This window comes from Ipomoea nil, unplaced genomic scaffold, assembly GCF_001879475.1.
Source record: "Ipomoea nil cultivar Tokyo-kokei standard unplaced genomic scaffold, Asagao_1.1 scaffold3069, whole genome shotgun sequence".
NCBI classification, from domain to species: domain Eukaryota; kingdom Viridiplantae; phylum Streptophyta; class Magnoliopsida; order Solanales; family Convolvulaceae; genus Ipomoea; species Ipomoea nil.
Window position 1 is genome coordinate 9,863,038 of NW_017619497.1, and position 25,964 is coordinate 9,889,001.

At 36.0% G+C, this 25,964-nt stretch overlaps 5 protein-coding genes across 9 annotated transcripts; 3 read left to right on the forward strand and 2 right to left on the reverse strand.

Moving 5' to 3' along the window:
* Window positions 1-4,975: 4,975 nt before the first annotated feature.
* LOC109165390 (PI-PLC X domain-containing protein At5g67130-like) lies at window positions 4,976-8,697 on the reverse strand. The gene is made up of 10 exons (XM_019314121.1): window positions 8,560-8,697; window positions 8,341-8,414; window positions 8,112-8,234; window positions 7,819-7,956; window positions 6,941-7,039; window positions 6,329-6,632; window positions 6,015-6,238; window positions 5,821-5,907; window positions 5,564-5,722; window positions 4,976-5,467 (listed from the first exon to the last, which is right to left on the reverse strand). The coding sequence occupies exons 2-10, from the start codon at window positions 8,410-8,412 to the stop codon at window positions 5,306-5,308; spliced, it is 1,368 nt and encodes a 455-aa protein (XP_019169666.1). The 5' UTR covers window positions 8,413-8,414; window positions 8,560-8,697; the 3' UTR covers window positions 4,976-5,305.
* A 532-nt stretch (window positions 8,698-9,229) lies between these two features.
* LOC109165386 (methylcrotonoyl-CoA carboxylase beta chain, mitochondrial) lies at window positions 9,230-13,638 on the reverse strand. 2 transcript variants are annotated; one of them, XM_019314115.1, is made up of 10 exons: window positions 13,306-13,638; window positions 13,094-13,213; window positions 12,331-12,765; window positions 12,013-12,103; window positions 11,653-11,885; window positions 11,373-11,537; window positions 10,743-10,817; window positions 10,390-10,521; window positions 9,881-9,937; window positions 9,230-9,813 (listed from the first exon to the last, which is right to left on the reverse strand). In XM_019314115.1, the coding sequence occupies exons 1-10, from the start codon at window positions 13,513-13,515 to the stop codon at window positions 9,610-9,612; spliced, it is 1,722 nt and encodes a 573-aa protein (XP_019169660.1). In that variant the 5' UTR covers window positions 13,516-13,638; the 3' UTR covers window positions 9,230-9,609. The 2 variants fall into 2 exon arrangements, with proteins under 2 accessions (XP_019169660.1, XP_019169661.1); XM_019314116.1 differs by lacking the exon at window positions 10,390-10,521.
* A 919-nt stretch (window positions 13,639-14,557) lies between these two features.
* LOC109165389 (protein DJ-1 homolog C) lies at window positions 14,558-17,879 on the forward strand. 2 transcript variants are annotated; one of them, XM_019314119.1, is made up of 8 exons: window positions 14,558-14,930; window positions 15,046-15,246; window positions 15,505-15,654; window positions 15,733-15,912; window positions 16,061-16,138; window positions 16,332-16,532; window positions 16,777-16,917; window positions 17,253-17,879. In XM_019314119.1, the coding sequence occupies exons 1-8, from the start codon at window positions 14,703-14,705 to the stop codon at window positions 17,466-17,468; spliced, it is 1,395 nt and encodes a 464-aa protein (XP_019169664.1). In that variant the 5' UTR covers window positions 14,558-14,702; the 3' UTR covers window positions 17,469-17,879. The 2 variants fall into 2 exon arrangements, with proteins under 2 accessions (XP_019169664.1, XP_019169665.1); XM_019314120.1 differs by having other exon boundaries at window positions 14,561-14,930; window positions 17,256-17,817.
* A 647-nt stretch (window positions 17,880-18,526) lies between these two features.
* Window positions 18,527-19,589, forward strand: LOC109165392. The gene is made up of 4 exons (XM_019314125.1): window positions 18,527-18,647; window positions 18,680-19,062; window positions 19,162-19,177; window positions 19,283-19,589. Exons 1-4 carry the CDS (start codon window positions 18,569-18,571, stop codon window positions 19,369-19,371), a joined length of 567 nt encoding a protein of 188 aa, XP_019169670.1. The 5' UTR covers window positions 18,527-18,568; the 3' UTR covers window positions 19,372-19,589.
* Window positions 19,590-21,893: 2,304 nt separating this feature from the next.
* On the forward strand, window positions 21,894-25,681 carry LOC109165391. Of its 3 annotated transcripts, none has more exons than XM_019314124.1 (5): window positions 21,894-22,312; window positions 23,891-24,070; window positions 24,239-24,359; window positions 24,971-25,068; window positions 25,156-25,681. In XM_019314124.1, exons 1-5 carry the CDS (start codon window positions 22,163-22,165, stop codon window positions 25,306-25,308), a joined length of 702 nt encoding a protein of 233 aa, XP_019169669.1. In that variant the 5' UTR covers window positions 21,894-22,162; the 3' UTR covers window positions 25,309-25,681. The 3 variants fall into 3 exon arrangements, with proteins under 3 accessions (XP_019169669.1, XP_019169667.1, XP_019169668.1); XM_019314122.1 differs by having other exon boundaries at window positions 21,895-22,312; window positions 24,947-25,068; XM_019314123.1 differs by having other exon boundaries at window positions 21,897-22,297; window positions 24,947-25,068.
* Window positions 25,682-25,964: the final 283 nt, after the last annotated feature.

The following is a 25,964-nucleotide window of genomic DNA, read 5'->3' on the forward strand; positions in this document are numbered from 1 at the left end:
GAAACTTGATTCATTTACTGTACTCACGTTGAAGTTTCAATATGTGCCCCCAGATTATATTTTATTTTCTCTTTATTTCTTATTCCAAGCTTAAACTCAACAATTTGTATTAGAGTGAGTAATTGAAGCATAGAGACATTGGGGTTGTATTAGAGTGAGTAATTGAAGCATAGAGACATTGGGGTGTTTGGTAAATGACTATTAGCTGATTGGGTTAGTGAGTTTGACTAGTTGATAGCATTAACTGATTGTAGAAAAATGTTTGGTAAATTAAGTGTTAGACAAAATGATATTCTCAAAAAGTTGATCGAAAAAACTACTTTGAACAGCTTTTTGAATTTTAGCATTTTGAAGTAATAAGTTGTTACAAAAAGCTAATTAATCAAACACTTATATTAATTTTTTAACCAATTCAAACAGTTAATAGTGGTCAAATAAATCAAAATTGATTGATAAGTTAACTATTTTACTAACCATGACCATTAACTAAGTTGGGTAACGATAAATATATTAAAGAGTTATATACAACTTACACAATATATATATATATATATATATATATATATATATATATATCCCTACAAAATAGGTTAAAAATTGTAGGAAAAGAAAATAAGAAAAGTTGGAGTTATCTAATATTGTTGTACCTCTATTAGTTGATAGTTTAAGGAAACTTACTGTACCTAGGAAAGTGGCAAGTAGAAATATATAAGGTGGGTTGTATTCTTGTATTGGATGAAGATGAAGGGTGGAAGTTACTAAGAAAAGGGCAACACACATTCAAAATGTATCCAACCAAGGGAAATGCATAGGAATATTGGGTCACAAACATAATAAAAAAAAAAGGAGAACATATCTTGATGTGGGTAGCAGTACCAACTGACAACAGTACACCAAAAACATAACCAGTATCCTCCATTCAATTAGGTGTTGATTTTTGGACATATCTTAGGCTTTTTACTGTGGGTCTGGGGCTTAGGTGTTGGGTGGTCAAAGGTCAAAGATGAACAGAGAATGTGCCGGGGCCAGGTTGTCCATCCCACTGGCTGGCACTGGCCTCGTTATCCGACCCGGCCCCCATTTTCTTATTATTATTTTCTCCTATTGGATAACACACGAATACTACCGTACTAGTGAGTCGCAACCCCTCAATTTTCCTGTCAATTCTTAGTTTGCACCTCTTTATATACCACCCCGACAAGTTCTTTCTTATTTAAATTCTGTCGTACATAAGTGTTGCTGTATTTTGAACCCCTTATTTGATTAAATTTTGCATTTTTTTTATCTTTTTTTTTATCATCAACAAAATATGTGATACAATTGTTTTAGTATATAATATCAAAAAAGTCTTTAAATAAATAAATAAATAAATAAATAAATAAATAAATATATATATATATATATGAGTCTAAAAATAATGAATATTGATTCATTATTTACCCATAAACACGAGTTAGTATGTAATATTTTATTTGTCAATAAGTATTAATAAATGATGGAGATATTACTCTCTGGTCAGTGGTTACCTTACGGTCGGTTATCCCGAACCACTTAAAGGCCAATCTGATCTTGAACGACCGGGAACCATAACTCTCGACCGTCTTCCCTGAGCCGATTGCATAGAGAAGATAATCCCGGGTTCCCCGAGCCCCTTTACTTGGACCGACCTCTTGAGGTCAGTCCTGGTCTATGTGCCTCTGGTAGTGATTTGACATTGCTAGGAGTATCACGCCACGCATCATAAGCTCTTTCGACCTTGCTCTCGCCCGTCCTGGTCTATGTGCCTCTGGTAGTGATTTGACATTGCTAGGAGTATCATGCCACGCATCATAAGCTCTTTTGACCTTGCTCTCGCCCGCTGCATGCGAGTCACGTGCCCTCCATGTCGGAGACCCGGATCATGTTACCCTTTTCCCCCTCTATAAATATTACATTTATTGCTGGGGAGGGAACCTTTTTACTTACTTCATACTCACGCTATTTGACCAGAGATTCCCGACCCATTGCCGGAGGATCTCGAGCTCAAATACCAATACTGTACATATACCATGGTATTTATGGTATCAATAAAAAAGTAATATTTTTCTTAAAAATGTAATATTTGTTGGTTTATACCAAAGTAATACATTTTATAATACATTTTTATTAAAAAATATTACATATTTAAAATTTTTGTGTTTGTAAATAAATATTACTCCAGCATCACACCATGGATCCAGGAGGTGACTGCACCCTTGTTTTCTAGCACAAATTGCATATCGCAAATGGGTAAAAAGAATCTATATCATCCATCACATGTTTGGTTGGTGGGGTAGGGATAGTCGCATCACAGTAGAAGAGTGAGTCCATAAGGTAGTCCGCATATATATAAGATAGGTGCCAAGCAGGTGGATGTCGCATCGCTGGTTGCCCACGCGTGTGGAAACCACCAAGGCCTCGCGACACAGCGGACCACGAGCCATGCCCTTGAGGACCCGCCGACCCGGCATGTTTTTGGTTCATGTTGCTATCCAAATTGACGTGCCTCCCAACATGTCTCCATCGTTTTCTTCTGGTATGTACAAGACTAATGAAATTAATTTTAATGCTTCTCTCAGGCCTCTATTACTAAATTACAAGATTTTTAGTCGCTCGACATATCTATTTAGTGTGATAGAGATTTGTACATTATTTGTCGTGTAATTTTTAAATAATGTTTAAATTTTGATAGTGAATATTTTATAAAATTTTTAACTAAAGGTTAAGGATTTGATTGTTGGCTTTAGGTATGGAGCAGTCTTAAACTTTCAGACCAGTTGTCCCACCCAAAAGAAGTGCTTACAATTTAGCGAAAGAATTAGTCACTGTGTCGGATAATAAAAATTCTATGTACACCCAAAAAAATGTAGACTTCATGATACCCATTCAATTTCAAAACTTTTTAGGTTGTTGTGGATATGGTTCTTACTTTACACCGTTTTTAGAGCCACATTTAGGGGTTAAGCTTAAAGAATATATGATTTCAGCCACAGTTAAAGCAAAGAGTTAACTTTACAGCAGTAGAGTATAAAGCAGGCAAAGACTAGTTGGCTTTGAGATTTGGCCAATGTATCTCACAATATATTGTGATGGTGGACCAATATTTTGAATACAAATAATTGAGAGTCCACCATCTACGTGTATCATTTCGTATCAAGACACGTTGTCGGTGTATATATCCTAGAAGTGAAATCTGGGTGGTCCATTCTATTTTCCACTAATTTAGTAATGTGGCGTCCAAGTCCAACTTTACAGCTATTATATTTTTATTTTTATGTAATGTAATTATGGGGTTTTTTTTTTTTTTTTTTTAATGATGATTGTGAGATCGACATCAGATATAATACTCGAATTTATTTCTGTTGTGAGTCTTGCGACACCATGTAATCATGTATCTTAATTCCTAAAGAGTAATATAGCAGGAGAATGATAGTTAATGAAAATCATAAAAAATTTAAATATCATTATTATCAATGGTTGCTGCGTTTGTAGATTACAATACATCTTTATGATGCAAAAAGGAGGCGTGTGGCTGTTGGCTATGATCTAATAGATTATAGTGCTAGCTAGATTTAAGATAAGGGTTGGTACATGGTAATCCATGTAGTCAAACTTCAAGAACCGCAATAATCTAAAACAGTGCTGCTTGATAAAGGTGTGGCCCTGACTTTCTTGGAATGCAATCAAATATAATTTTCTTAAAATCTTTATTCACAAGTTTGACTGAAAACCTAAGACTTCCCCAAAATCTGCAGAAAACAACCTTGAGCAAACGTAATCCTTAAACTAAAGTTTCCCGTTGAATCGGCTAGAAAATATGTACTCCTTGTGATGCACACTAAACAGGAAAATGGTATTGAACTAAATAAATTAATAATATACCGCCTATATAATGCACACAATTAAAGGACCATGAAACTCCAAGCTAAGTCTCACCACCGAGAGAAGCCATCTCCTAATATGTCTTTGTTACATAAAGTTCAAATTTGGGATGGTACTTTTAATAAATTAGTTCTATAAATAATTTATAAACTTTGTTTGGTGAAGTACTTGATTAGGAAAATGTATCATACTTTGAAGTGAAGAGTGAGTAAACCATACTTTTGATTTAGCTATGACCATATAGTTTACAGATAATTAATATCAAAACATAAAAGCTTATTAGCGGAAAAAATATAAACTTTTATATTTTGTCACAGTTGTATCCAAATCTTTAAAGCGTGATGAAAAATACAAACATTTACGTCTTCTGACAATTATATTTAAACTTTTAAAAATTAGAGAAAAGAATACAAAGTTGTGTATTTTGTGACCATTATACCGAAAACTAGTGAGAAGTATACATAAATTATTAGTATTAAATGCTAGAACTGATGCACAAAAATTAGTGAGGAGTATACAAAATTCTCTATTTTTAATAATCTCACTTTATTACTATTTGCAATATTATCCAATCAATAAGAAAATAGTTAAATAGAGTGTCGTAGCATACAATGTTTGCATGATAAAACTTTTTTCAATGAAAGATGGGAATATTCCCTCTTTGTTATGTTCTATACCACGGGCTAATGACCATAAAATATATTCCCTCGTTCGATTCCCCCCAACCAACCTACAAAGTCTGCTAGGTTAATATCTTAATCACGACTTTACTGCATAATTACAAGACAATATAGTTTCGATCGGCGTGCTTTGTGCAGTGATAAAAGACTTGGGTCTAGTTTGCTGCAGGTGATACATATCAGTAACCTTGAATGTCCAAAGGTGTAAGAGAAAATGACAATGCCTTGAGCCACTCAAATCCTAATTACATATAATTTTGATTTGAGCTTTTGAGGGTATACGAATTACCTAAAAGGGCTCTCAATTGGTGAAGGTAATACCTAGTGTATGTAAAACAATAAAGAACTCCTTAAGACTAGACAATAACATAAACTGATCTGATAAACACCCCCCTAGTGGCCTAAAACTGAACAGTGTTTCTTCTTTTATCTACCATATGAAGTGGCCAATACTATCAACACTTTGGGCACTTTGCTCTTTCTAACAAAAATGAGGTTTGAAGAAAATGTATGGCAGTCACTCAGTCAACATACATATCAAAGAAATCATTCAAAGTGGATGGCAGCTAGTGGTTGGAGACTCCACTTGGAATTCTAATAGGAAATATAGGGTCCAAAGGAACAAGACAACAAGTGGACAACTTGCTATTGTACAATGAAACAAAAAAAAAAAAAAAAAAAAAAAAAAGAATACAGAAGAGCTCAAACACCTACTATGATTTGATTCAACTCTGAATTTTCATTCTCAAACAATGAAAAAGCAGTGAGATTTTAAAACGTAGCAAGCTTACACCCTTCAATAGTTCCATGAGCCAAATATAACTTTCTTTATGATCATGCATCTCTAAAGCTATATACACATCTATGGCAAAAGCAGGGATATCTGACTAAAAGTACTCGCATGGAAACAACTATCAAATCTACATGCACTCAAGTTAAAATGCCAGCCATCATTGAAAGAAATGGTGAGTATAGGGTGTTACCACAAGGAAAAAGCCAATAACCACATTCCAAGCAGCAAATGGCAATTGAACTGATGACCTGCTGCCCGAATTTGTGACGCTTGTTCCTTGTCTACCTGCCATTGCTGCTGGAGAATTGGTTGGTTGGGACGGCTCACAGGTTCCAAAAGTCATATTCTCCTGAAACAGTAAATACTTGCATAGTAAATTAGCTTCTATATGAGATACAACATGACTAAAGTGATAAAATAAAGTCAGGCTTAGTTATTTGGTTCAACCTTGCAATATGCGATGTTTGTGCAACCACATATTAGATGGCCATTTGCCTCGTCAACAGCTTCAGAGGCTCCCCCTCCATCACTTCTCTGCAAAGTTCATTTTTGAAGAAGTAATTGAAATAATAACTTGTAAATGAAAAAAAAAAACATGGTTTTCCACTTGCTAAATAAGTGTAATTTAACTACAAAAGTACCTTATAAAAATCAACAGCAATGAAATTGGGCCATTTTTTGCCAGCAGCTTCAAAACATGTATACATCATACTCTTTAATGGTTTTGAATTATGTTTGCAAGCTTGGGCAAGATCTGGCCCACTTGGAAAATAGTTCATAAGAACTAGTGACCTTGTTCGTGTGTTCAAGGGAGATGATTCTGCACGTTTGGTACATGATCCATTTATCATCCCGTCGTCTCCATCTACAAAATGAGAGTATTGGTACTCACTACTCAGTAATGATTACTAAATTGTTGGGATGAGCACATGAAAAATTGGGGAAAAAAACTCACATTTGTTTTCGACTAAGTATGCCCATTCATAAGCGATGCCTTCAGAAGATTCTTTAGCAGACTTTGAAGTGAAAACCAGTAGCCGTTTATTCTTTTCAATCATTTCATCAACTGTTGGCCATTCACCACCACTTTTAGGCATCTGAGATACTGGAAACCAGAACTCTCCCAGGCCAGCTGCGTTAAAAACCTTAGTTATTCCATTTGGTGTTGCAACGTAATCTTCAATCATGATAGTGACAATTTCTGAAGGGTTTGCTTTAAGAAACACTTGAATCTCTTTCAGGACATTTATTGCAGGTTGCTGAAAAAAAAAATTTGAATCAGTATCAAAAGATAAAATCTTTAAAAAGTGATAACTTGATAACATAAATACATAATGAGGTGATAGTAAAAAATTAAGCTCAATTATGCACCAATGTTATCCTTAAAATTAAAGCAAAAGTACCATAAGGCATATGGCTTCTTTAATAGCCATAGAAGACTGATATGTCAACAGTGTTCATAGATTAGTTTGAATCACATTCTGTAGATGCAGAAAATAAATTTACAATTGACAACATACTACACCATATTTCAATATCATGATTTTACAATTGACAACAAACTTACAAAAGCTGTGTAGTTGTAGCATTTTCCACCATATGAATGGCATAGCCAAATGTCATTGTTGAAGTCATACATATCAAGCATCAAACCCCTAACGCCATTCTGCAACAGTTACATTTCAGAAGCTCATCAGTGTCAATTGTTTTTCAAAAATCTATAGTATTCTGTCTCTTCTTCAATACCATACCTCTAGCATATGTAGAAAAATGAAACTGAAAATATTCATGCATATGATGCACGGTCAATAAAATTCCCTAGAGGAAAACACACACACAAATTCAAAGAGGAGAATAAGAAAAACTACATACTTAGTTTTGCATTGGCCAGCAAAACACTAAGACATAACAGCACCTTAGAAGTAAATAACTTTTTGCATTGGCCAGAATAACACACGCACACACAAATTCAAAGAGGAGAATAAGAAAAACTACATACTTAGTTTTGCATTGGCTAGCAAAACACTAAGACATAACAGCAAGTTAGAAGTAAATAACTTTTTGGTCTCCCCATCTTCTTTTTTTCCTATAAAACAATTAACATTTCTTTGCAAATTTCAGTTGAATTTCTATGTTAATCATTAATTGAAAATTTTGATTCTTTTTATAAAATTAATAAAAAATGTGGTGGAGATTTTATCCATATGCATTATCAGATTGATGAACTACCATACAAAAATAAAATTTCCCTATTAGGCTACCATTTTCCATTTGCTAACTTCCCTTCATTTACATAGTCAAAGCTTAGTCCAACTCACATTTAGCACTATTTTTAGTCAATATAGTAAACGTCAAAGCAATCATCAGTGAACACAACCAGTACCACTATACTAACAAACCAAAACGAAACACATTTAAATTTGAGGCAGTAGAAGAAATCATTACATTGAGCTGTTCAGTAATGCTGTCCTGCTGGGTTGTAGTAGTCATTAGGATGCCTCCCGTGCCTGATTTCACCCCTACTTTGGCAATTGAACTGTGTGTCGTCAACCATGAGTACCGATTAAACGGCAATCCCTTGACCTGAATCACATTATACTCAATTAAAATTTTCAGAGTTTCCAGTCCATCTTTTGATATCGAAATTCAAAATATCATCATGTCCAATAGTAAACAAGCATACTAACAAATACATAAACATAAATGTATATGTATAGCTGGTGAGTACAGTGAATTACCTTAGAGAACGGATTCAGAGGTTGACTGCGAGTACACCTAGGCGCAAAATCGCCTACCGCAATACACGTCTCGCAATGCAGGCCGGTATCACACCTACTGTCCGAGACGCACGTTTCTCCTTGCTGTTCCGGATAATCAAAATCAGGTTTCAACAGTATAAACAAATAAGAAGTGAGTTGATAAAAGCAATTGATACTTCGAGAGGAAGAACACCGCGGATAGTAGTACCTTCAGAGCTGCGCAACCGCCGAAACTGAAAACGGCGACGACGAACAGAGAAAATGCAATGCAGAAATTCATAGCTAAAATTTCACAATCCGCACAGAAGATGAGTAGAAATTAGGATCAAAATAGAAAAACCAAAACCTCAGATGAAATTATGCATTCATTCATATGTACACGGAGAAATACGTATTCATGTATGTAGTGCATGTGTGTAATGCATACCTCTTTGGCCGGGAAGGACTCTAAGAATTGCACAGGACTATCGGAGATATTCTGTACGGGAGAGACGGAGGGAGAAGATGAAAATGAATGAACGCGACACGAAGCAAATTCAAGAGGGGAAACCGTTAATCCCCGCGCTAATTCTCTATATGAAGGGATTACTCCGTAATTTTCTTCTCATTAATCTTTTAAAACAAAAAATTGCACTCCTTCATCCTTTTTAAGTTATAAGAGAATTCGTCCTACTTGTAAATAGTAATGAGAATTACAATTCTATTTTCTTTTTTAGTAGGTCATGCTCACTTATTGTCCTACTTATTACTTGTTAATAAGAAGAATTTTTGTACGGACAAAAAATATATATAATTTTTCATTTTTAAAAATAATCCACTTATTTTTTCCTTTCCACTATAACCAATAGGAAGGAATACACTCTTAGGGACAACTTAAGCAAATTTCATCTACCAACTAAAGTCACAAAACTCAAATTTATTCAATATACACCGTCAGATAATAGTTGCGCGTTTTCCTCGTCACTAAAAAAAAAAATACAAATAACAACCCAATCGAAGAATATAGCGAAAAAAGCAGGCCAGATTAATTATCAGTATTCAGCCTAAAGTGGTAATCATACAATTGCCAAACATCCTATCATTATTTGGATGAAGTCTTTGAGGCATTGATGATAACATATCCATATATCATACAATTTTGCTCAAGTACCACTACACCATAGCCTCTGCTACAATAGAGTAAACAATTAGCAAAGCAGACTTGGCTGAAAAGATGGGCATGCAAAACAGTTTTGTTTATGGTGGAATTTGTTATCCAACATCAATCAGTTTGTTCTTGTCCTTGTTCTGCCATAGATTTGGTGGCACTGCTAAGTCTGCTATTACAATGCACTATTGCAGTGAGGGACAAGCATGGCAACACACTCTGCTCATCATAACTCTGTTCAGTTATTCCAGCAATGCAGTGCAGTTGCTCATTTGTATTGAGTTAGAAGTCTAAGCAGCCACTCTCTGGCTTCGGCATGGAGTGCGGGGATCACATTCTAAACACACCATATTTGGTACTCTGTGGACCCCGGTTCATAGATGCAGAGAGGGAGAGGCCTAAGATTTTCCTCGTGTCTGCTGGATCAATTACACCGTCATCCCAAAGTCTTGCTGTAGAGTAATACGGATCACCCTCTCTGTCATATTTCTCTTCAATTTTTGCCTTGAAACTTTCCTCTTCTTCCTTTCCCCACTGCATAAAGTGCATTGTTAGCTGTTGCTCCAAGCACACAGATTATGTACAAAATATTATGTTATACCTCAATTCCCTGCCTTTTCTTGTTGGCCTTTTCTATCTGAGAGAGTACACCGGCAGCCTAAAAACATGGTAGGACGTAAATAAATCAGATCTATAAGCTTAGTTCCAGATATATAATGTGGAGAAGTTTTCTTTGGTGTATGAAAGAAAGGTTCAATCGGTAGAGGAGAATTTTTAGTAATGATATATATAACCTAGTAAATCCAAATTTCACAAGAAAAACAGACTAGAGGGAATACAGTCAAAGTAGCATTAAATAAAGCTGAATGGAGAAATATAATCCATAAAGCTGACCCTAACTAGAAATGATTAAGCCTTAGTTGAGTTGAATTGCAAAAATTTCAATTTATGTCATACAGATATGCAATTTGTATTAAGGTGGACCTTAATAGGAGGGAGATTTGGATATATATGAATAAAGTGACAAACAAATAGTCAAGAATTCAATATTCCAAACGTGTCCATATGAAGTAAGATTTAGATGATCCTATGCATAGAAATTGAGGCTACCTGAGCACCTCCCATTACTGATATTCTAGAATTTGGCCAGGTGAACATGAAATCTGGACTATAAGCACGTCCACACATTGCATAGTTGCCAGCACCAAAGCTTCCGCCAACAACCACTGTAACTTTAGGGACCTATTGCAACAAACAATTGCATGAAATTGACACTTAAGAGTTTTTATGTGCTCTATCTTTCTATCATTCAATGCATCAACCAAAAGGAAAATTGATAACTAAATTAAATTGATTGCTGGCACAACCAAAGCCTTTGACCTTTGTGAGTGTGTCTGAGGAATGTAACTTCTAGCTACTCAAATCGAAGGACAGATAGAACAATCTTGAACATAAACACTAACCTTTGCACAAGCTACTGCCATCACCAATTTAGCTCCAGCTTTTGCTATTCCATTTGCCTCTGATTTAGAGCCAACCTACCAAATTTATTAGCCTTATTACTTTATGATCTGCTAAAACTTTATGAAAGGAAAAAAAAATCACAGAAAGCACACATGTTTAAAAAACCAAAAACAAAAAAAAAGGCCTAATGCAAGATGTTCGTGATGAGAACTATCAAGATGAAATTTATCACAGTATCAGTATCAGAAGCCATCAAATTGTGTATTCATCTGTGACCTAAAAGCATTAACTTTTGAAGTAATACATTTGGAAATAACTACTAAAAAAAATATAAATGAACTTGTCCCATCCTCTTAGTCATATACAGTTTCAACTACACATGATGTGATGGAACAGACCTTTACAGAGTAATGCACATTCCTAAATCCTAATGAGTCAATAAGAAGTAGTAGTAGAATATATAGAAGCAAGCTACATTTTTTGGTTGTGTGACTACACTTCATTTATTGAGACTTAAGAGAATGTAAGTTGGCTGAGTTTGCTTTTCATAAAAGTGAATCAGTTGGGTTGAAGCAAAAAGGTACTAGAAAATTATAGAACTACTACAATTGAAAATAGAATAAGCTTACCATAAATCCTGTGATATTTTGAAGAAAGATCAAAGGAATGTTACGCTGACTGCATAGTTCAATGAAGTGAGCTCCTTTTAAAGCAGATTCATTAAACAATATCCCATTGTTTGCAATGATTCCCACGGGATTCCCATAGATTCGCCCAAAACCTGTTACAAGTGTCTGTATAAAAGAAAAACAATTACTCTAATGCAAGTCCTTGAGAAAAAAAAAAAAAAAAAAAAAAAGAATTGCTAGGTAAATTTTTAAAAAATTGAAAGCAAAGACGGGGCCTCACAGTGCCATATAGTTTCTTGAATTCATCAAATTCACTTCCATCAACAATGCGAGCAATTGCTGCTCTTGTGTCAAAAGACTGCTTGAGGTTCGTTGGTGCGATGGAACGAAGTTCTTGCACATCATACAATGGCTCTTTGAAATCAGTTGGGGAATAAATTGACCCTTGTTGGCTTCCAGCCAGGTGAAAATTCTTAACAATGTTCCTTCCGATAGCAAGTGCTTGGAGTTCATCTACAAGATACACATACCACTATCTCCATAAGGGACGAAAGAAATAGAGTTGATATTGACCAGACACTAACTAGCCCAAGTTTTCTTCAGAAATTAAGAATATGGCAAAAATATTAAGTGGATATACCTTGGGCAAAGTAGTCAGAAACACCCGATGTTCTGCAATGTACATTTGCACCACCAAGATCTTCAGCTGAAATTACCTCTCCAGTGGCAGCCTGTATAAAAGGTTTCCTTTTAGGTAGAGCATATGCATATAAAAAAGCTTCAGAAGCATAGATAATGGAAAAAATTAATTGTGCTTGTGTGTGTGTGTGTATAAGTGGCATGCATAAGGTGAAAGATGCTTCTTACCACCCCCCCCCCACCCCCACCCCTGCCGCCCAAAAAAAAAAAACATTTAAAATAAATGTTGCTGCTGAATACCAGATTGATCTAAACAGACCTTTACAAGTGGAGGTCCAGCAAGAAATATGGTGCCATTTCCTTTGACCATCACACTTTCATCAGCCATTGCAGGTATATAAGCCCCACCAGCAGTACAAGAGCCTAACACCAGTGCAATCTGAGGAATACCTTCAGAAGACATCACGGCCTGATTGTAGAATATTCTGCCAAAATTCTCCTTATCAGGAAAAACCTCAGCTTGTTTAGGAAGGAAAGCACCTCCACTGTCAACAAGATATAGACAGGGTAGTTTGCATTGTGCAGCAATTTCTTGAGCTCTCAGATGTTTCTTGACTGTGATGGGGAAATAAGTTCCACCTTTGACAGTAGGGTCATTTGCCACGAACATGCAAAGTCTTCCATGCACTGGTCCTATTCCAGTAATTATTCCACCAGAAGGTAATGGATCCTCATATAATTCATGGCCTGCAAGCTAAATTCGTATACACATTGATTCAGCAAAAGCAAACCCAATTTACTCATCCCTCATCTATTTAATTCAAGGCTAATTGCCTGAATTTTATCTAAAGTTTACTATAAGCAGGAGGCATACAACTCAAAATTTAACAACTACAATTGGTTCTCTCCAACACTTCAACACAAACACTCAAGATAACAATTCTGTGCTTATGGCACTAAATCATGGTGCTTTTATATATGTACTTGAGGTCCAAAGAAGCATTCACTCAAATAACTATCATATCAAAATTATTTTAAATTACTTCGAGACGAAAAAATGTTAAAGTTCAGCTGAAATTAACTGGAGAAAGCTCTAGGAACGAAGAACCAGGGTCGAGCAGACGATCGATTCTCTCTCTCGGAAGAAGCTTATTCCTGCTTCTGTTTCTCTCAACGGCCGCCGGTCCTCCTCCTTCGGTCACCTATAAATTTGTCATGCCATCAAATTCAGTTCACATGAACAAAACGATAGATTTCTTATTAAGTATTCTACAGAGAGATAGAAATAGAGGACCTTCCGGATATGAGAGTGAAGCTGGGAGACGAGATCGTCCATGGCCTTGGAATTGCTGGTAAATACATCGGAGCTCCGGTCCAGCGTGTCGGGGAGTACTCCTACGGAGAAAGTTCGGGCGGTGGGAATGGTGATCGGAAGGGATTCCCGCCATGGAAACCAGTATCGTGAAGCTGACGGCGATGCTCTCCGAGCTAATATTCCGAGCATTTTCGCTAAATTCGTATCCTCCTGTCCTCTTAACGTCTCCCCCTTCTTCCCAAATCTACACTCCTTTCGGACTGATGTGAGTGTAATTTTAATTTTTCTCTATCGATACCTCGATCAAATCACTTTAAGCTATTTATAGTTTACATAAATATATAAATTGATCAGTGGATAAAATTCTGTAACAAATTAAATTATTATCAATATTCTTTTAATTAAATATATTGTATATTTAATTTACCTCTTAGGTATAATTTATTGATTATTATAACACTAACAAATTTTATTAAACACATACTCTTAAGTAATAATTATGATTTTCTGGTCACCTAATTGCAATGAATTAGAAGAAACGTAGATGATAAAGCCTTGTCATATCCACTGTGGAATGCTTATCTTTTTCTCTATTATTTATTTATTTATGTATTATTATTATTATTCAAATAATAGAAAATACATTAAGTTGGTGCAATGGATAATACCTAATTAGATATCTCCAACTATGAAGATAAGCAGATGATAAAAGAAAGAAAAATTACTATAATGGAGGAGAGATTTATGTTTAAAGAGAACTGTTTATTCAAAAATAATTCATAAAGCGTGTCACAAAGGACAACACGCGCCAATCACGTGATCCGTGTTGTTCACGCGCCACAAGAGATTCACATGTGGTAATTTTCATGGTTCTGTTTTTTTAAGGTATACTGCTCAAAGACATATTCTAAAATACTAATTATTCTCGTTCGCATAGTAACTAGTAAAGTAGATAAGAAGTACTTTATTATATGTTATTTTGATTCAATTACATAATTTTTTTCCCCGATTTTAAGATACTTTGTTAAAAATAATTAAATTCAAATTCTTGGTCAATTTAATGAGTTCAGTTTTTCCCCATTTTTACAATATCAAATTAGCTTACTAATTTTGTATGCAATTGGGTTAATGGGATTGGTTTTACTTTTACAATTACAGTACGGCGAGGCCTTTGTAAAAATTATCAAAAAATTATATGAAAATATCTTATAATAATTAATTAAAAATGTTCTAATAACATTATCTATCGGTCCAGAAAAACAAATTAAAGATCAGCCGCGCTCTCTCCCGTCCGGCGGCGCGACTCGTTAGTCTCCGTTCACCGCAAAGTCCCGAAACTTCCTTTGCAGACGGAGGAGTATAACGCGAATTCAAGAATGAAGTCGATATCACCACCACTCTCACGTTGTACTCCCAAGTTCTTATTGCCCATCTTCACCTCACCTTCTCAGTCTCCACCTTTCATAGTCGCCGCCGCCGCCGCTCAGCCGCGAAAGGCAACCACTTCAAGACGCTCTTCAAGGTCAACTAAAACCCGAACTCCTAGTCCCACGTTAGAGCCCGTTGCAACTCCGCCCACAGAAGCTTCCACCCCTAACAAAAAGGTGCCATCTTTGCCTATTTGCCTACCAAAATTGTTGTTTTCTTCTGCATTTATTTAATGAAAACTTGAATTGGTTGTTGCATTTTTCCTTAAATGCGTATTCTTGGAAATTGTAGGTTCTGGTGCCGATTGGCTTTGGGACAGAAGAAATGGAAGCTGTGATAATGGTGGATGTTCTGCGCCGGGCTGGTGCTGAGGTGACTCTGGCGTCTGTGGAACCGGAATTGGAGGTTGAAGCTTCTGGGGGCACTAGGCTTGTTGCTGACACGCTAATATCTGCTTGTTGTCATGAAGTGTTTGATCTTATTGCTTTGCCAGTAAGTTGTTTCAACACTCTATAATGGGCAGTCTTTGATGAATCAAACTTATACACGAAAGTAATGAGAGAGTTTCTAAGTAGTGATACATGCATAGCTTCATAGAAACTTCGAAAATAATTCAGGGACATCTGCAAACTAATGGAATGCAAATTTGAGCTTATGACTCATGCTTATTGTTAGTAATAGGAATTGAATTGCTCTTAAAAGTACTTGTTCTCAACAGAGACTGAGATTGATCTCACATCACTGGTCCAGGGTGGAATGCCGGGCTCTGTGCGTTTGAGAGATTGTGAAATTCTCAAGAACATTATGAGCAAGCAAGCTGAAGAAAAACGGCTATATGGGGCCATATGTGCTGCTCCAGCAGTTACGCTGTTGCCTTGGGGCCTTCTTAGGAGGAAACAGGTATCTTTGTTTTGGATTTGCACATTTTATTTTACATGCTTCTTTGCTTGCTAATTGACACGAGGTTTGAATGGCCAGACAACGTGTCATCCTGCATTCATGGACAAGATTCCTAGCTTCCGGGCTGTAAAGACTAATATCCAGGTGTCCGGTGAGCTAACAACAAGCCGTGGTCCTGGTACATCTTTTCAGTTTGCCATCACTTTAGTGGAGCAGTTGTTTGGTGAAGCTGTTGCCAAAGAAATTGGAGAAGTATTGGTGAGTGGACGAGAAATCAGTATAAATGTCTTTTCAGTTTGCTTCTACCTTTCATTCTTTTAAGGATCTTGTCCATACAACAAATACCTTAGATATATACAAATTTGATTGTCGAAGGAATTTTGTTCCTTTTCCTTCGTTGTTGCAGTTAGTGAATGGTCATGATGAAGATCCTAGAAAACAAGAATTCAACGAGGTTGAATGGTCTCTTGATCATACTCCTCAAGTAAGTATGCTGTCAAATGGTTTATTCTTTCAATCACAATCTGTGTTTATTACTAAAGTTCCTCTTTCGTAATCAGAATGGTTATTTACACTGCAATTTTTTTTATAACTGCATTGGCTCTTTCCCCGCACCCTTCACATTGACAAGGAACTAATACCTCGTTCCCTGAAATCTTTCTTCTTAATTGTACCAGGTTCTTATTCCAATTGCAAATGGATCTGAAGAGATTGAAGTGGTTACGGTCATAGATATCTTAAGGCGGGCAAAGGTCAATGTTGTGGTAGCATCGGTTGAAAAATCTGCAGTAATCTTGGCATCAAAAGGCGTTAAGATTGTGGCAGACAAGTTGATTGACAGTGCAGCTGAGTCGATGTATGATCTGATAATCCTGCCGGTGAGTATATATTTCTCTCCTAATCTGTTGTCACCAGTTTAGTACCAGGAAGTGGTTTGCAAAGGTTCTTTCATATCTACTCAACATTTTAGGCCCTACTTGTACAGAACCAATGGCATACATAGTTATTTTGTCATACATTGATATGTTTGAGTTTGTGCGTCTAATTATATGCAAACATATCACTCGCTTTACCTGAAAAGCCAATCCCTTCATTCAAGACATCGTTTATTCCTTCACTCAGGGAGGAGAAGTTGGAGTTCAGCGGCTTCAAAGGTCGAGAACTCTGAAGAAGTTGCTAAAGGAACAAGAATCGGGTGGAAGAACATTTGGTGCCATGTGCTCTTCATCACCTATAATACTGCAGAAACAGGGTTTGCTCAAGGTAGGATCGAGCACCAATCATTATTGTGTGAACCATGGTCCACACAGCTGTGTGGACCATACTATCAAATAATGTACATTCAGTATACAAATAATATACTTTTAGTATATTAAAAATGTACATTGTATTCAGAGAAAGTACATTATTTGAGTATTGAAAATCCATTATTTTGTATAATGTACATTCAGTACACGAATAATGTACTTTTAGTATATTAAAAATGTACTTTTTGTTATTGTCCACACAGTAATTTGCCATCGAGCACATAGTTGATCTCAATTTCTCATACTTGGACCAAACTGCAAAACTCACATTTTTATTTTTTTTTTTGAAAGCAGGCCAAAAAATCCGCTGCTCATCCCTCCATCGCCATGAGCAAGCTCGACGATGTTCCAAATGGTGCCCGGGTAGTTGTTGATGGTAAACTGATCACAAGCAAAGGGCTTTCTACTGCAATAGAATTTGGACTGGCCATTGTAAGCAAGTTCTTCGGGCATGCAAGAGCGAGGAGCGTAGCAGAAGGTCTTGTTTTTGAGTACCCGAGGAACTAAGAATTCCAGTTCTTTAGCAGCAAAACCGTAAATGCCACTCAACAAGGCGCTCTCGAGGTCACTAAAGAAGATCAATCTAGCAACAGCGGCAACAACATTGGAAGCTAAGGTAAGAACCAAGTTCCATGTAAATTTTTGCCGATAAATACCTGGAACATGGCATCATCTTGCTCTCAACTAACTATTAGTGGCCAGTCGCCACCATTGTTGTCTGAAAGTATGCTCACGAAACCGACAACAGGAACATCATCATGAAAATGTCATTGAGATATCTGTTGTAATTGAACATTATATTTGATGAAATTGTACATTATATGACTTTACAAATCATGTTCTTTTCACTTGCATAGACTGAAATTAGTTTATTGTGGAAGAGAAAGTAAAGTAATACAATATAATGATGTTGTTGCATTGTCTATGCCAAAATTCCTTCTTCTTTTTTTTTTTTTTTTTTTTTTTTTTTTTCAATTTTAGATTGACTTAAATTTCATAAAAAGATACTTATTTCCCTATATAAATATGTAAACTATATAAAAATATATTTTGTTGCAAAATTTAGAAAAGGAAGATAAATAGAAAAAATTTAAATAAGGGAATGAGAAATTTTTGTCCCCGAATATTTCTCGTACGGAGGAGGAAAAATATTTGGGGTCGGGATATGCCCCAAATATACCCCACTCGATTGTCATTCTTATAATAAAATTTATTTACATATATGGTATCATTAGATATTTTCAAAAAGGTTGAAGTAAAGAAATTAATTTTTAGGTTGACCATATTTCTTAAGAAGTAAAAATATTAACACATGATTTTATTAGAAAGAGAAAAGAAAATAAATAAAAATAGTTATATCACTCGAAATAATGACACATGTTTATTGTGCATCAATTTATTCAAATGACAACATTGTTACATAAAATATCGATTTTTATTCACAGTAACATAAAATATTCTAATTGATTTTTAAATAAGTTATACGGAGTAATTTTTATTTTTTTTTTTCCTTTTTGAGAATTGATTATTATTATTATTTGAAAAATGTTTGATAAATAGAGTAATGGTGTACGTTACACAGTGTGTAAACTGTAAAGTAGTCCTGAATGACCTGGGAGTGTAGGGCCATCCAGCCGACCTCCAGAATCCAGAGTCCAGTCCAACTGAATTTCGCATATTTCGAATATTTCGAATGTTCCAATCCCATATTCCCATACATCCTCGTAAGACCTACGAAGACCGAACTCTTTATATACCACCCGGCACCCGCTTTACAGGTTTACCCCTACACCCCAACACTACGGCGGCGATGTCAGAACGCGAAGCTCCTCCGCCGCGGCGTCTCCTCAAGCAACAAACGTGGTCTCCCAACATGTACCGCGAGGAGACTTGGGTCCGGCGGCAGGGGAATAGCAACCGCCGCCGCCGCGACAGATGCAAGAGCGTCACCGACGACGACTTGGATGAACTCCGCGGGTGCATCGACTTGGGGTTCGGCTTCCACCCGGAGCCCAACGAATTGGATCCGAAACTCGCCCAGACTTTTCCGGCTCTGGAACTCTTCTGCGCCGTTAACAAACAGTACAACGAATGCCTGTCGAGATCCTCGTCCACGTCGAACATGGCGTTGTCAATGTCGGATACCGATACTACGACAACGACCACGACGACGCCGTTGGCGGGAAGTCCTGCGCCTAGTTCGATGTTTGATTTAGGTAAATTAAAACATTAATCGTCGATGTCGATTCTTCTTTCTTTCTCGTTGTTACTGCATTATCTGATATTATTATTGGCCCGTTTTCTGTTTGGGAATGATGAAGGCGAAGATCCAGAGACTGTGAAGGCTAAATTGAAACAGTGGGCGCAGGTGGTGGCTTGTTCGGTGCGCCAATCTTCGCCAATCCCATAACTACAAAAAAGTTTGTCCTAGGGCCCGCTCTCGAAGTTTCGAGGATATTAAGGAGGAAAATGTTGGTTATTTTTTTTAATTTAGAAAATGGTAGATCGATCAATTCAACATTCCTGTACAGCATCAAACATTTTCACAACTCAGACAATTAGCTTAAACATTTTAATGGAAATGCTGGTATATGGTAGATTGGTAGGGATAGAAATTTCTTATATTTGTCAAAATTTTATTATTAAATGTGGTTTCTTAAATTAATTTACTGTTTAGGATTATTATCTGCATTCCACCATCATAGGGAATGATTGGTTTGTTGCAATAATCTATTGGTTTAAAATTTAAATTTTACATCACAATATAATATTATACCGTTTATATTTTAAAATATCAAGATTACTTAGATTTATGTCAAATGAAATGCACATATAGCAATATATAGGATGGTGATGAAATCATAATGAACGGTAAGTAAAATAGACGTTGAGTTAGGTAAGTAAATCAATCTTTTTAAAAAATGGTAAGCAAATCAACTGTTATATATATACCGTTATATATATATATATATATATATATATATATATATATATATATATATATATATATGGATGAATTTAATAAATTAGACTAAAATTTGAGTAGAGAAAAGACACTATAATTTATTGGGTCACACTTGTGTGTGACGGTATCATAATTTCTTATCCGTGTGGTGGATCATGTCAATATGCAAATGTAATACTTATACTAACAAATGTAATACTAAATTAGGAATAAAATGTTTGTTACTTAGGAAAACATAATACATTTGATGATAAATGCAATACTAACAAATGTAATACTAAATTAGGAATAAAATATTTTTTGTTACTTAGGAAAATATAATACATTTGATGATAAATGCAATACTTTTGTATTTTGATGTAAAATATTTTTTTTAACAAAAGTATTATATTTAATTTGTTCCTTAGAAGTAATGTTGAACTTTAAAGGAAAATATAATATTTTTACATCAAAGTGTAAAAGTATTACATTTTTTTATATAAATATCAAATATTTTATTTATAATTCAGTATTAAATTTGTTAGTATAAGGAAAAATGGTCAAATTGCTCCCCTAAGTTAATTGGATAATGCAATTGGGTTCCCGAGTTATAAAAAAAATAATAAAAAAAAAATTAAAAAAAAAAAAAAAAAAAAAAAAACTACATTCAAGCCCTCTAAACCAGTAAAAATTGTTCAATTGAGTCCAAATTAACTTACTTAGCATCTTAAATCTATGCAGTGTTGACACGTGTCTTTTTTATTTTATTTTTTAAACAATTTTTTATTTAATAAGAATTAAAATATTACTTAAAAAATAATAGCCACACGAGTTATCCGCGACGAACAGCCAGTAGCTATCTTCTTCACGAACAACCGTGGTTGTCTGGCAAGGACATCCATGACCGTCTTCTAGAACGAGGGCGACAGTCATGGCCACCGCCTTCAACAAAAGCCACACCTCCCAACCCATTTTCTACAGTTTCGCTTTTGAGAGGAGGAAGAAGCTCTAGAGAAGAATAGCCATTGCGGTTATTCTCATTCTCATCCTCCTCATTGCCGTATTTTGTGATCATGAAAAAGGACGACGACCATAAAAAGTCAGGGACGAAATCCAAGACCAAGTTGTTGTACTCGGGGAAATCCGGTGATAAGTCCGTCAAAGCATTGTGTCACGGGACGGATTTCGAGGACACGTGTGAGCATACCCTGTCGAAGGCGGTGGAGGATGACACCTCCGCCACGAAAAAACACAAGGAGATTCTCAAGGTTTCAATGGTGGCGGTGGGGGATGATAGGCGCAGAAGAAAGTGTTGTCGCAGGAGCGCAGCGCTCCTTAAAGACAATATGGCCGTCGCCCTCGTTCAAGATCTAGAAGACGGCCATGGCTGTCTACCTTAGTTGGCCATGACTGTCTTCCTTAGACGGTCGTGGTTATCCTTGCCGGACAGCCATCGCTGGTTGCGGTGACTTTTTTGTTTTTTTCCTTTATTTCTTTAGAGTAATATTTTAATTTTTAATAAATAAAAAAATTGTTTAAAAAAATAAAATAAAAAGGACATGTCAACACCACGTAAATTTAACCTGTTAAGTAAGTCAATTTAGACTTAATTGAATAATTTTATCCGTTTAGAGAACTTGAATGAAGCTTTTTCTTTTTCTTTTAGGTCTCCAATTACATTATAACTTAGGTGAATAATTTGACCATTTTTTCTTAGTATAAATATTACATTTCATATTTGTTTGACCCGCTTGGTATCACACAAATTTTTGCCCATTTTATTTTATTCAAAAATTTTAAAAAGTTAAAAATGATTGCCGGGCAAGTAAATGAATAGTGAAAAAAGTGCAAGTACGGAGTATATTCCACCTTTATCCGGAACCGGTGGCCGGAAGCGTACGACTGGCGTGGATTCACCTCCTTATAAGGAAACGCCACGTGTTTTAACAGCTACTAGAAACCAGCAGCACTGACGAAACTATCTTCGCTGCCGGGAAAAGAAAAAATATCTGGCTGACAATTTCGGAAGATATTATCAGCGGTGATGACCTGGCAGTGTCCCGCTTTAACTGCCACGCGTAAAAGCGTAGCCATGTGGAGTTTTCACTGACCCACACCCATTCACTCCTCCACCTTCAAACCAGGAAAAGAAGAGTTGAAAGCCGCCCGCAGAAAAGAGGGTTTTGCGTTTCTACCGCGAATTTCGAGATTTGTTTGTGGTGCGTTCAGAATCTACACGGCTCCAGACGGGAGGGAGATGGAAGGAAGACGCCGCACGGCGTCGCCGTCGCCTGCTGAAAATCTGGCATCTTCAGCTAGTTTCACGACTCATTCGAGCTATGACGCGTCCTCTTTGACCGTCGAGAATTCCGAAGAAGTTTTGTATCGAAGTGTAAGTGGAGGATTTGTAATTCTCTTTTCACTGATTATATTACCTCTAACTAGTGTGTTTTCGCTGCTTTAGTTAGGTCTATACATAGATGTCCTTAAAGGAATTCCTAGATGTATTGATTAATGCTAGCAGGGTTCTGCAGATCCTCAATATTAAACTGATTTACAACTTTGTTCAATTTTTCAAGTGTGTGATCTTAATACACTATGGTGTGACTGTGTGCTCTGTGTTGTTATTGTACTTTATTTTCTGGTGAAATGACTAGAGCGAACAGCAGAAGGATTTCATGTTGCTGTAGAGGAACTGGAAGAAGAAATTACGGAGTATAAATTATTGATTAATCTAAAGAACAGGTTCTTATTTCAATGTGTCATATCACCTAGCTGTGTTTGGTTTTTGGTTGACCTCTGTTCCGAATCTGATTATTGAAACATCTTTCTTGTATCTCTGCCAGTGAAAGAAGTGAGGCAAATTGGTAGCAAATGGATGGTTAAAGCATGATTCAGCTGTGAAATTTTTTACTCTCTAGGTTGCAATTTATCCTTGTAGGACATATTTCAGCGAAGCAGATGGTTAAAAGCTTCTAGATTGTGATTTATAGTTGTACCACTTATTTTAGTTATTTCTACTGCAGGTTTGAATAAAACTTCAATATCCTTTTTCTATAGCATGCCTCTATGTTTTCCCTGCATTTTTGTTTATGGCAGGCTGGCAGCCAGGCTGTGTGTCAGTGTTTGAGGGTTGGATTTATCAATTGAACAGTATTTAATACCTGCCTATGAGTTTCCAGTGCTGCATTTCTGATTTTAGTGTTGCACATGACATGATGATCTAGGGTCATGCAGATGCTGTACTCCACCCTTGAACTGCTTCCGCAGAATGTAATCTCAGAAAAGCAGTTTTTTTTCCTGGCTGGAAGCGTCTAAATGACCAATAAGCTAATATTTATGGGAATTATTTTGAATGACATAGAAACTCCAGCAGATGTTTTGCACATTGTTACAATTATTTGGCTGTTGGTAAATGCAGAATCATGGCATTTAAAGTGGTGACTGATCATTTATTACGGTTTCGCTTGTTAAATTCACTTTCTATATCAGTATACGCGTTAGAGTTGTAAGCTGCTCCAATGTCATGCCACTTGTAGATGTATGATGTGTAATGTGTTAATGGGGTTTTTGTGATTGAAAGGAAAGTAAAAAATACACACTTGCAGCTCATGTCCCATTATTATCTTAACATCTTTGAAAATAGATGTAAGTTAGCAAGCATCTTCCCTCCCATTACATAGATCTTGCACGATGCGACTGTCTTGTGGACTGAATCTGACCTTTGTCCTAACATTTTAATGATGTAGATTGTAGGCATTGAGTGATTTGTTAAATAAACTGACATAAATGATCATACAAGTACTATGGTTACAGCTTCTTCCTTTTAAATAAAGGAAAAATAATAATAATTTATTTGTTATCATGCAGATGGCGAAGTTTCTTTAGCATTCATTCAATCCTTTATCTCATGTATCCAGCTAGTTTTTGTTGTTCTATGTGACATTTCAATTTTGGACTTTTGGATTTTTGAATTTCACTTCAGGATGATTGTGCCAGATGGACAAATGAGAAACACAACTTATTTCTTAATCTTCTGGAGGCATCATTTGTTAAGAAGATGCACAAGTCAATGACCTTACACTCCCAGTACCAGGAGCAGAATAAGGTTAATAGAAGTTTGTCTCATAAGCTGCCTGCCAAAATTAACCGAGTTTCCAAGCAGGTGCGAGACCTAATTTATTAAAGTTTCTGGGACTTGCCTTTAACTACTATTAGGAAAAATTATTTTTACTCCCTAAATTCTGACACTACTATCATTTTGGTCTCTTATACTTGAGAACTAATATGAAAAAGATTCTGCTTGAACAAGATTATATTTTTCTATTTCCAGCTTCCTGTTGTACAAGATTGCCATTGGCACAACATTGAAAGAGATTTGGCTGATCTTGATACTGCACCAATTTCCCATGGTTCCTTCAAAGATCAACAGATTTATCCTTTTAGCCATTCTGGTTAGTACTGTACAGACTTGCGTAACTCAGTGTGAAGCTCAACTCAACTCTGTGCCCTGCACTTTCTCTAGCTTTAGGATTCTCGGGTTTGGTGTATAAGCTACGGAGTATAAAAAATTCTTTTAATGCATGGCTTCCAAATTTTATAAATAGGGTCAGACAATTAGAATCTAAGACAAAATCCAAATCTTAAATAGGGTCAGACAATAAGGAGGCTATTTTCAGGTTGCATTTTCTGACTTGCAGTCCATGCTGATAATGTTGTGGATGTTAGATAACTTGGCCTCAGAGTAATCTAGTCCTCATATGACCATTCGATGATTGTTAATGTGTCTTCTTTTTCTTCTTATGTTCTTTTTTATCATTTGAATGTGTCTCATTGTTGTAAAATTGACAAAAATTTATAATTCAAAGGCCTGAAATATACTACTCCGTACATTCTAGGCATTTATAGATGTATATGAGAAACATACTTTCCCCACCAGTGGTTTTAGTGGTGGTAGTGGGTACAAAAATTATGAATTTTTAGATGTTCGTTTCATTCTGAAGTGCCTAACTTACTGTTGGGTTCTTTATCTTTTCTTTAGATATTCAAATGCTGGGTTTTGCAGAAGGTTCAGACCAGAACTTTGTTGATGAAGGCCACAAAGAGAAGACAAGCAGCAAAAGGACAAATGCATCGATCAGAGAAATTTCCAACCATGACCAAGTAGAGATGCCAATATTCCCCTAATTTTCTTTAATGGCTTTGTTATTGGGTTCCCATTTCTTATCCTCCCATATATGTTTCTTCTAGATTGTGCCATCTGGAAAGTTCAAAAATCCAGCAGCCTCCAGTTCTACTCTGGAAAGCTACGACCAAGCAAGTCATGAACACCTGCTCCTCGAGAACTATGAAAGTTTTGTTGGCCCTTGTACCAATGCGAAATACTTTTTGAATGGCAGCTGAGTTTTGGTCAATGGTGAGATGTGGTGGTTCAGAAACTGAAGCTGGGAAACATATAGCTTTTGCTGTCAGCACCAGAAATTTCAAGCAAGAGAAAATAAAGGTGATATGCGGTTAGTGTTTGATCCTATGAGGACATGGATTGTTGCCACACTGGTTGGTTTTGCCTGATACAAGGCAGCCTTGGTCTGAATATAATTCCTTAATTTGATTAAACTTTGTACATAAGATGTAGATCCTAATATCTATTCATAGAAGTAACACTGAAGACTGATTCCTCTGCCAGATTAGGCTTCTGTATGCCTGTATCATGTATGTGTATAAGCATTAAGGGGCTAATATTTTGCTACCTCAGTACCGTGTCGTATCGTGTTAATTAACTTTTGCTCGTCTGATGGTGTTGTTATTAGTAATGTTCAGGGTTAATATTCAAAATGGTCATTGACTATAGTGGTTTTTCTCAATTCGTCCTATGGTGATTTAATGTAGTCTTAAATTTTTGTGTTTTTACTCAATTTAATCATCTATTTATTATTCCGTCAAATTAGTATTAAATAAATAGACAATTTAGTGTCTCAATATTAGCTTCTCTCTATGAATTATTCCCAGGTAAATCAAATTTTATATTCACAAGTTTGAAAGTAATTTTGGAAGTAATT

Excerpts from the sequence above, each read along its gene's own strand:
- LOC109165390 (XM_019314121.1), bottom strand. The coding sequence starts at position 8,412 with ATGAATTTCTGCATTGCATTTTCTCTGTTCGTCGTCGCCGTTTTCAGT. Across the intron at positions 6,239-6,328 it reads ATACTTAGTCGAAAACAAAT|ATGGAGACGACGGGATGATA; the intron begins GTGAGTTTTTTT and ends CTCATTTTGTAG. Across the intron at positions 5,723-5,820 it reads CAAACATCGCATATTGCAAG|GAGAATATGACTTTTGGAAC; the intron begins GTTGAACCAAAT and ends TTACTGTTTCAG.
- LOC109165386 (XM_019314115.1), bottom strand. The coding sequence starts at position 13,515 with ATGCTCGGAATATTAGCTCGGAGAGCATCGCCGTCAGCTTCACGATAC. Across the intron at positions 12,766-13,093 it reads CGTTCCTAGAGCTTTCTCCA|CTTGCAGGCCATGAATTATA; the intron begins GTTAATTTCAGC and ends ATACGAATTTAG. Across the intron at positions 9,814-9,880 it reads AGAAAAGGCAGGGAATTGAG|TGGGGAAAGGAAGAAGAGGA; the intron begins GTATAACATAAT and ends CACTTTATGCAG.
- LOC109165389 (XM_019314119.1), top strand. The coding sequence starts at position 14,703 with ATGAAGTCGATATCACCACCACTCTCACGTTGTACTCCCAAGTTCTTA. Across the intron at positions 15,655-15,732 it reads GCCTTCTTAGGAGGAAACAG|ACAACGTGTCATCCTGCATT; the intron begins GTATCTTTGTTT and ends TTGAATGGCCAG. Across the intron at positions 16,139-16,331 it reads CTCTTGATCATACTCCTCAA|GTTCTTATTCCAATTGCAAA; the intron begins GTAAGTATGCTG and ends TAATTGTACCAG.
- LOC109165392 (XM_019314125.1), top strand. The coding sequence starts at position 18,569 with ATGACCTGGGAGTGTAGGGCCATCCAGCCGACCTCCAGAATCCAGAGT. Across the intron at positions 18,648-18,679 it reads GAATTTCGCATATTTCGAAT|ATCCTCGTAAGACCTACGAA; the intron begins ATTTCGAATGTT and ends ATATTCCCATAC.
- LOC109165391 (XM_019314122.1), top strand. The coding sequence starts at position 22,163 with ATGGAAGGAAGACGCCGCACGGCGTCGCCGTCGCCTGCTGAAAATCTG. Across the intron at positions 22,313-23,890 it reads GAAGTGTAAGTGGAGGATTT|GATGATTGTGCCAGATGGAC; the intron begins GTAATTCTCTTT and ends ATTTCACTTCAG. Across the intron at positions 24,360-24,946 it reads TTATCCTTTTAGCCATTCTG|ATATTCAAATGCTGGGTTTT; the intron begins GTTAGTACTGTA and ends TCTTTTCTTTAG.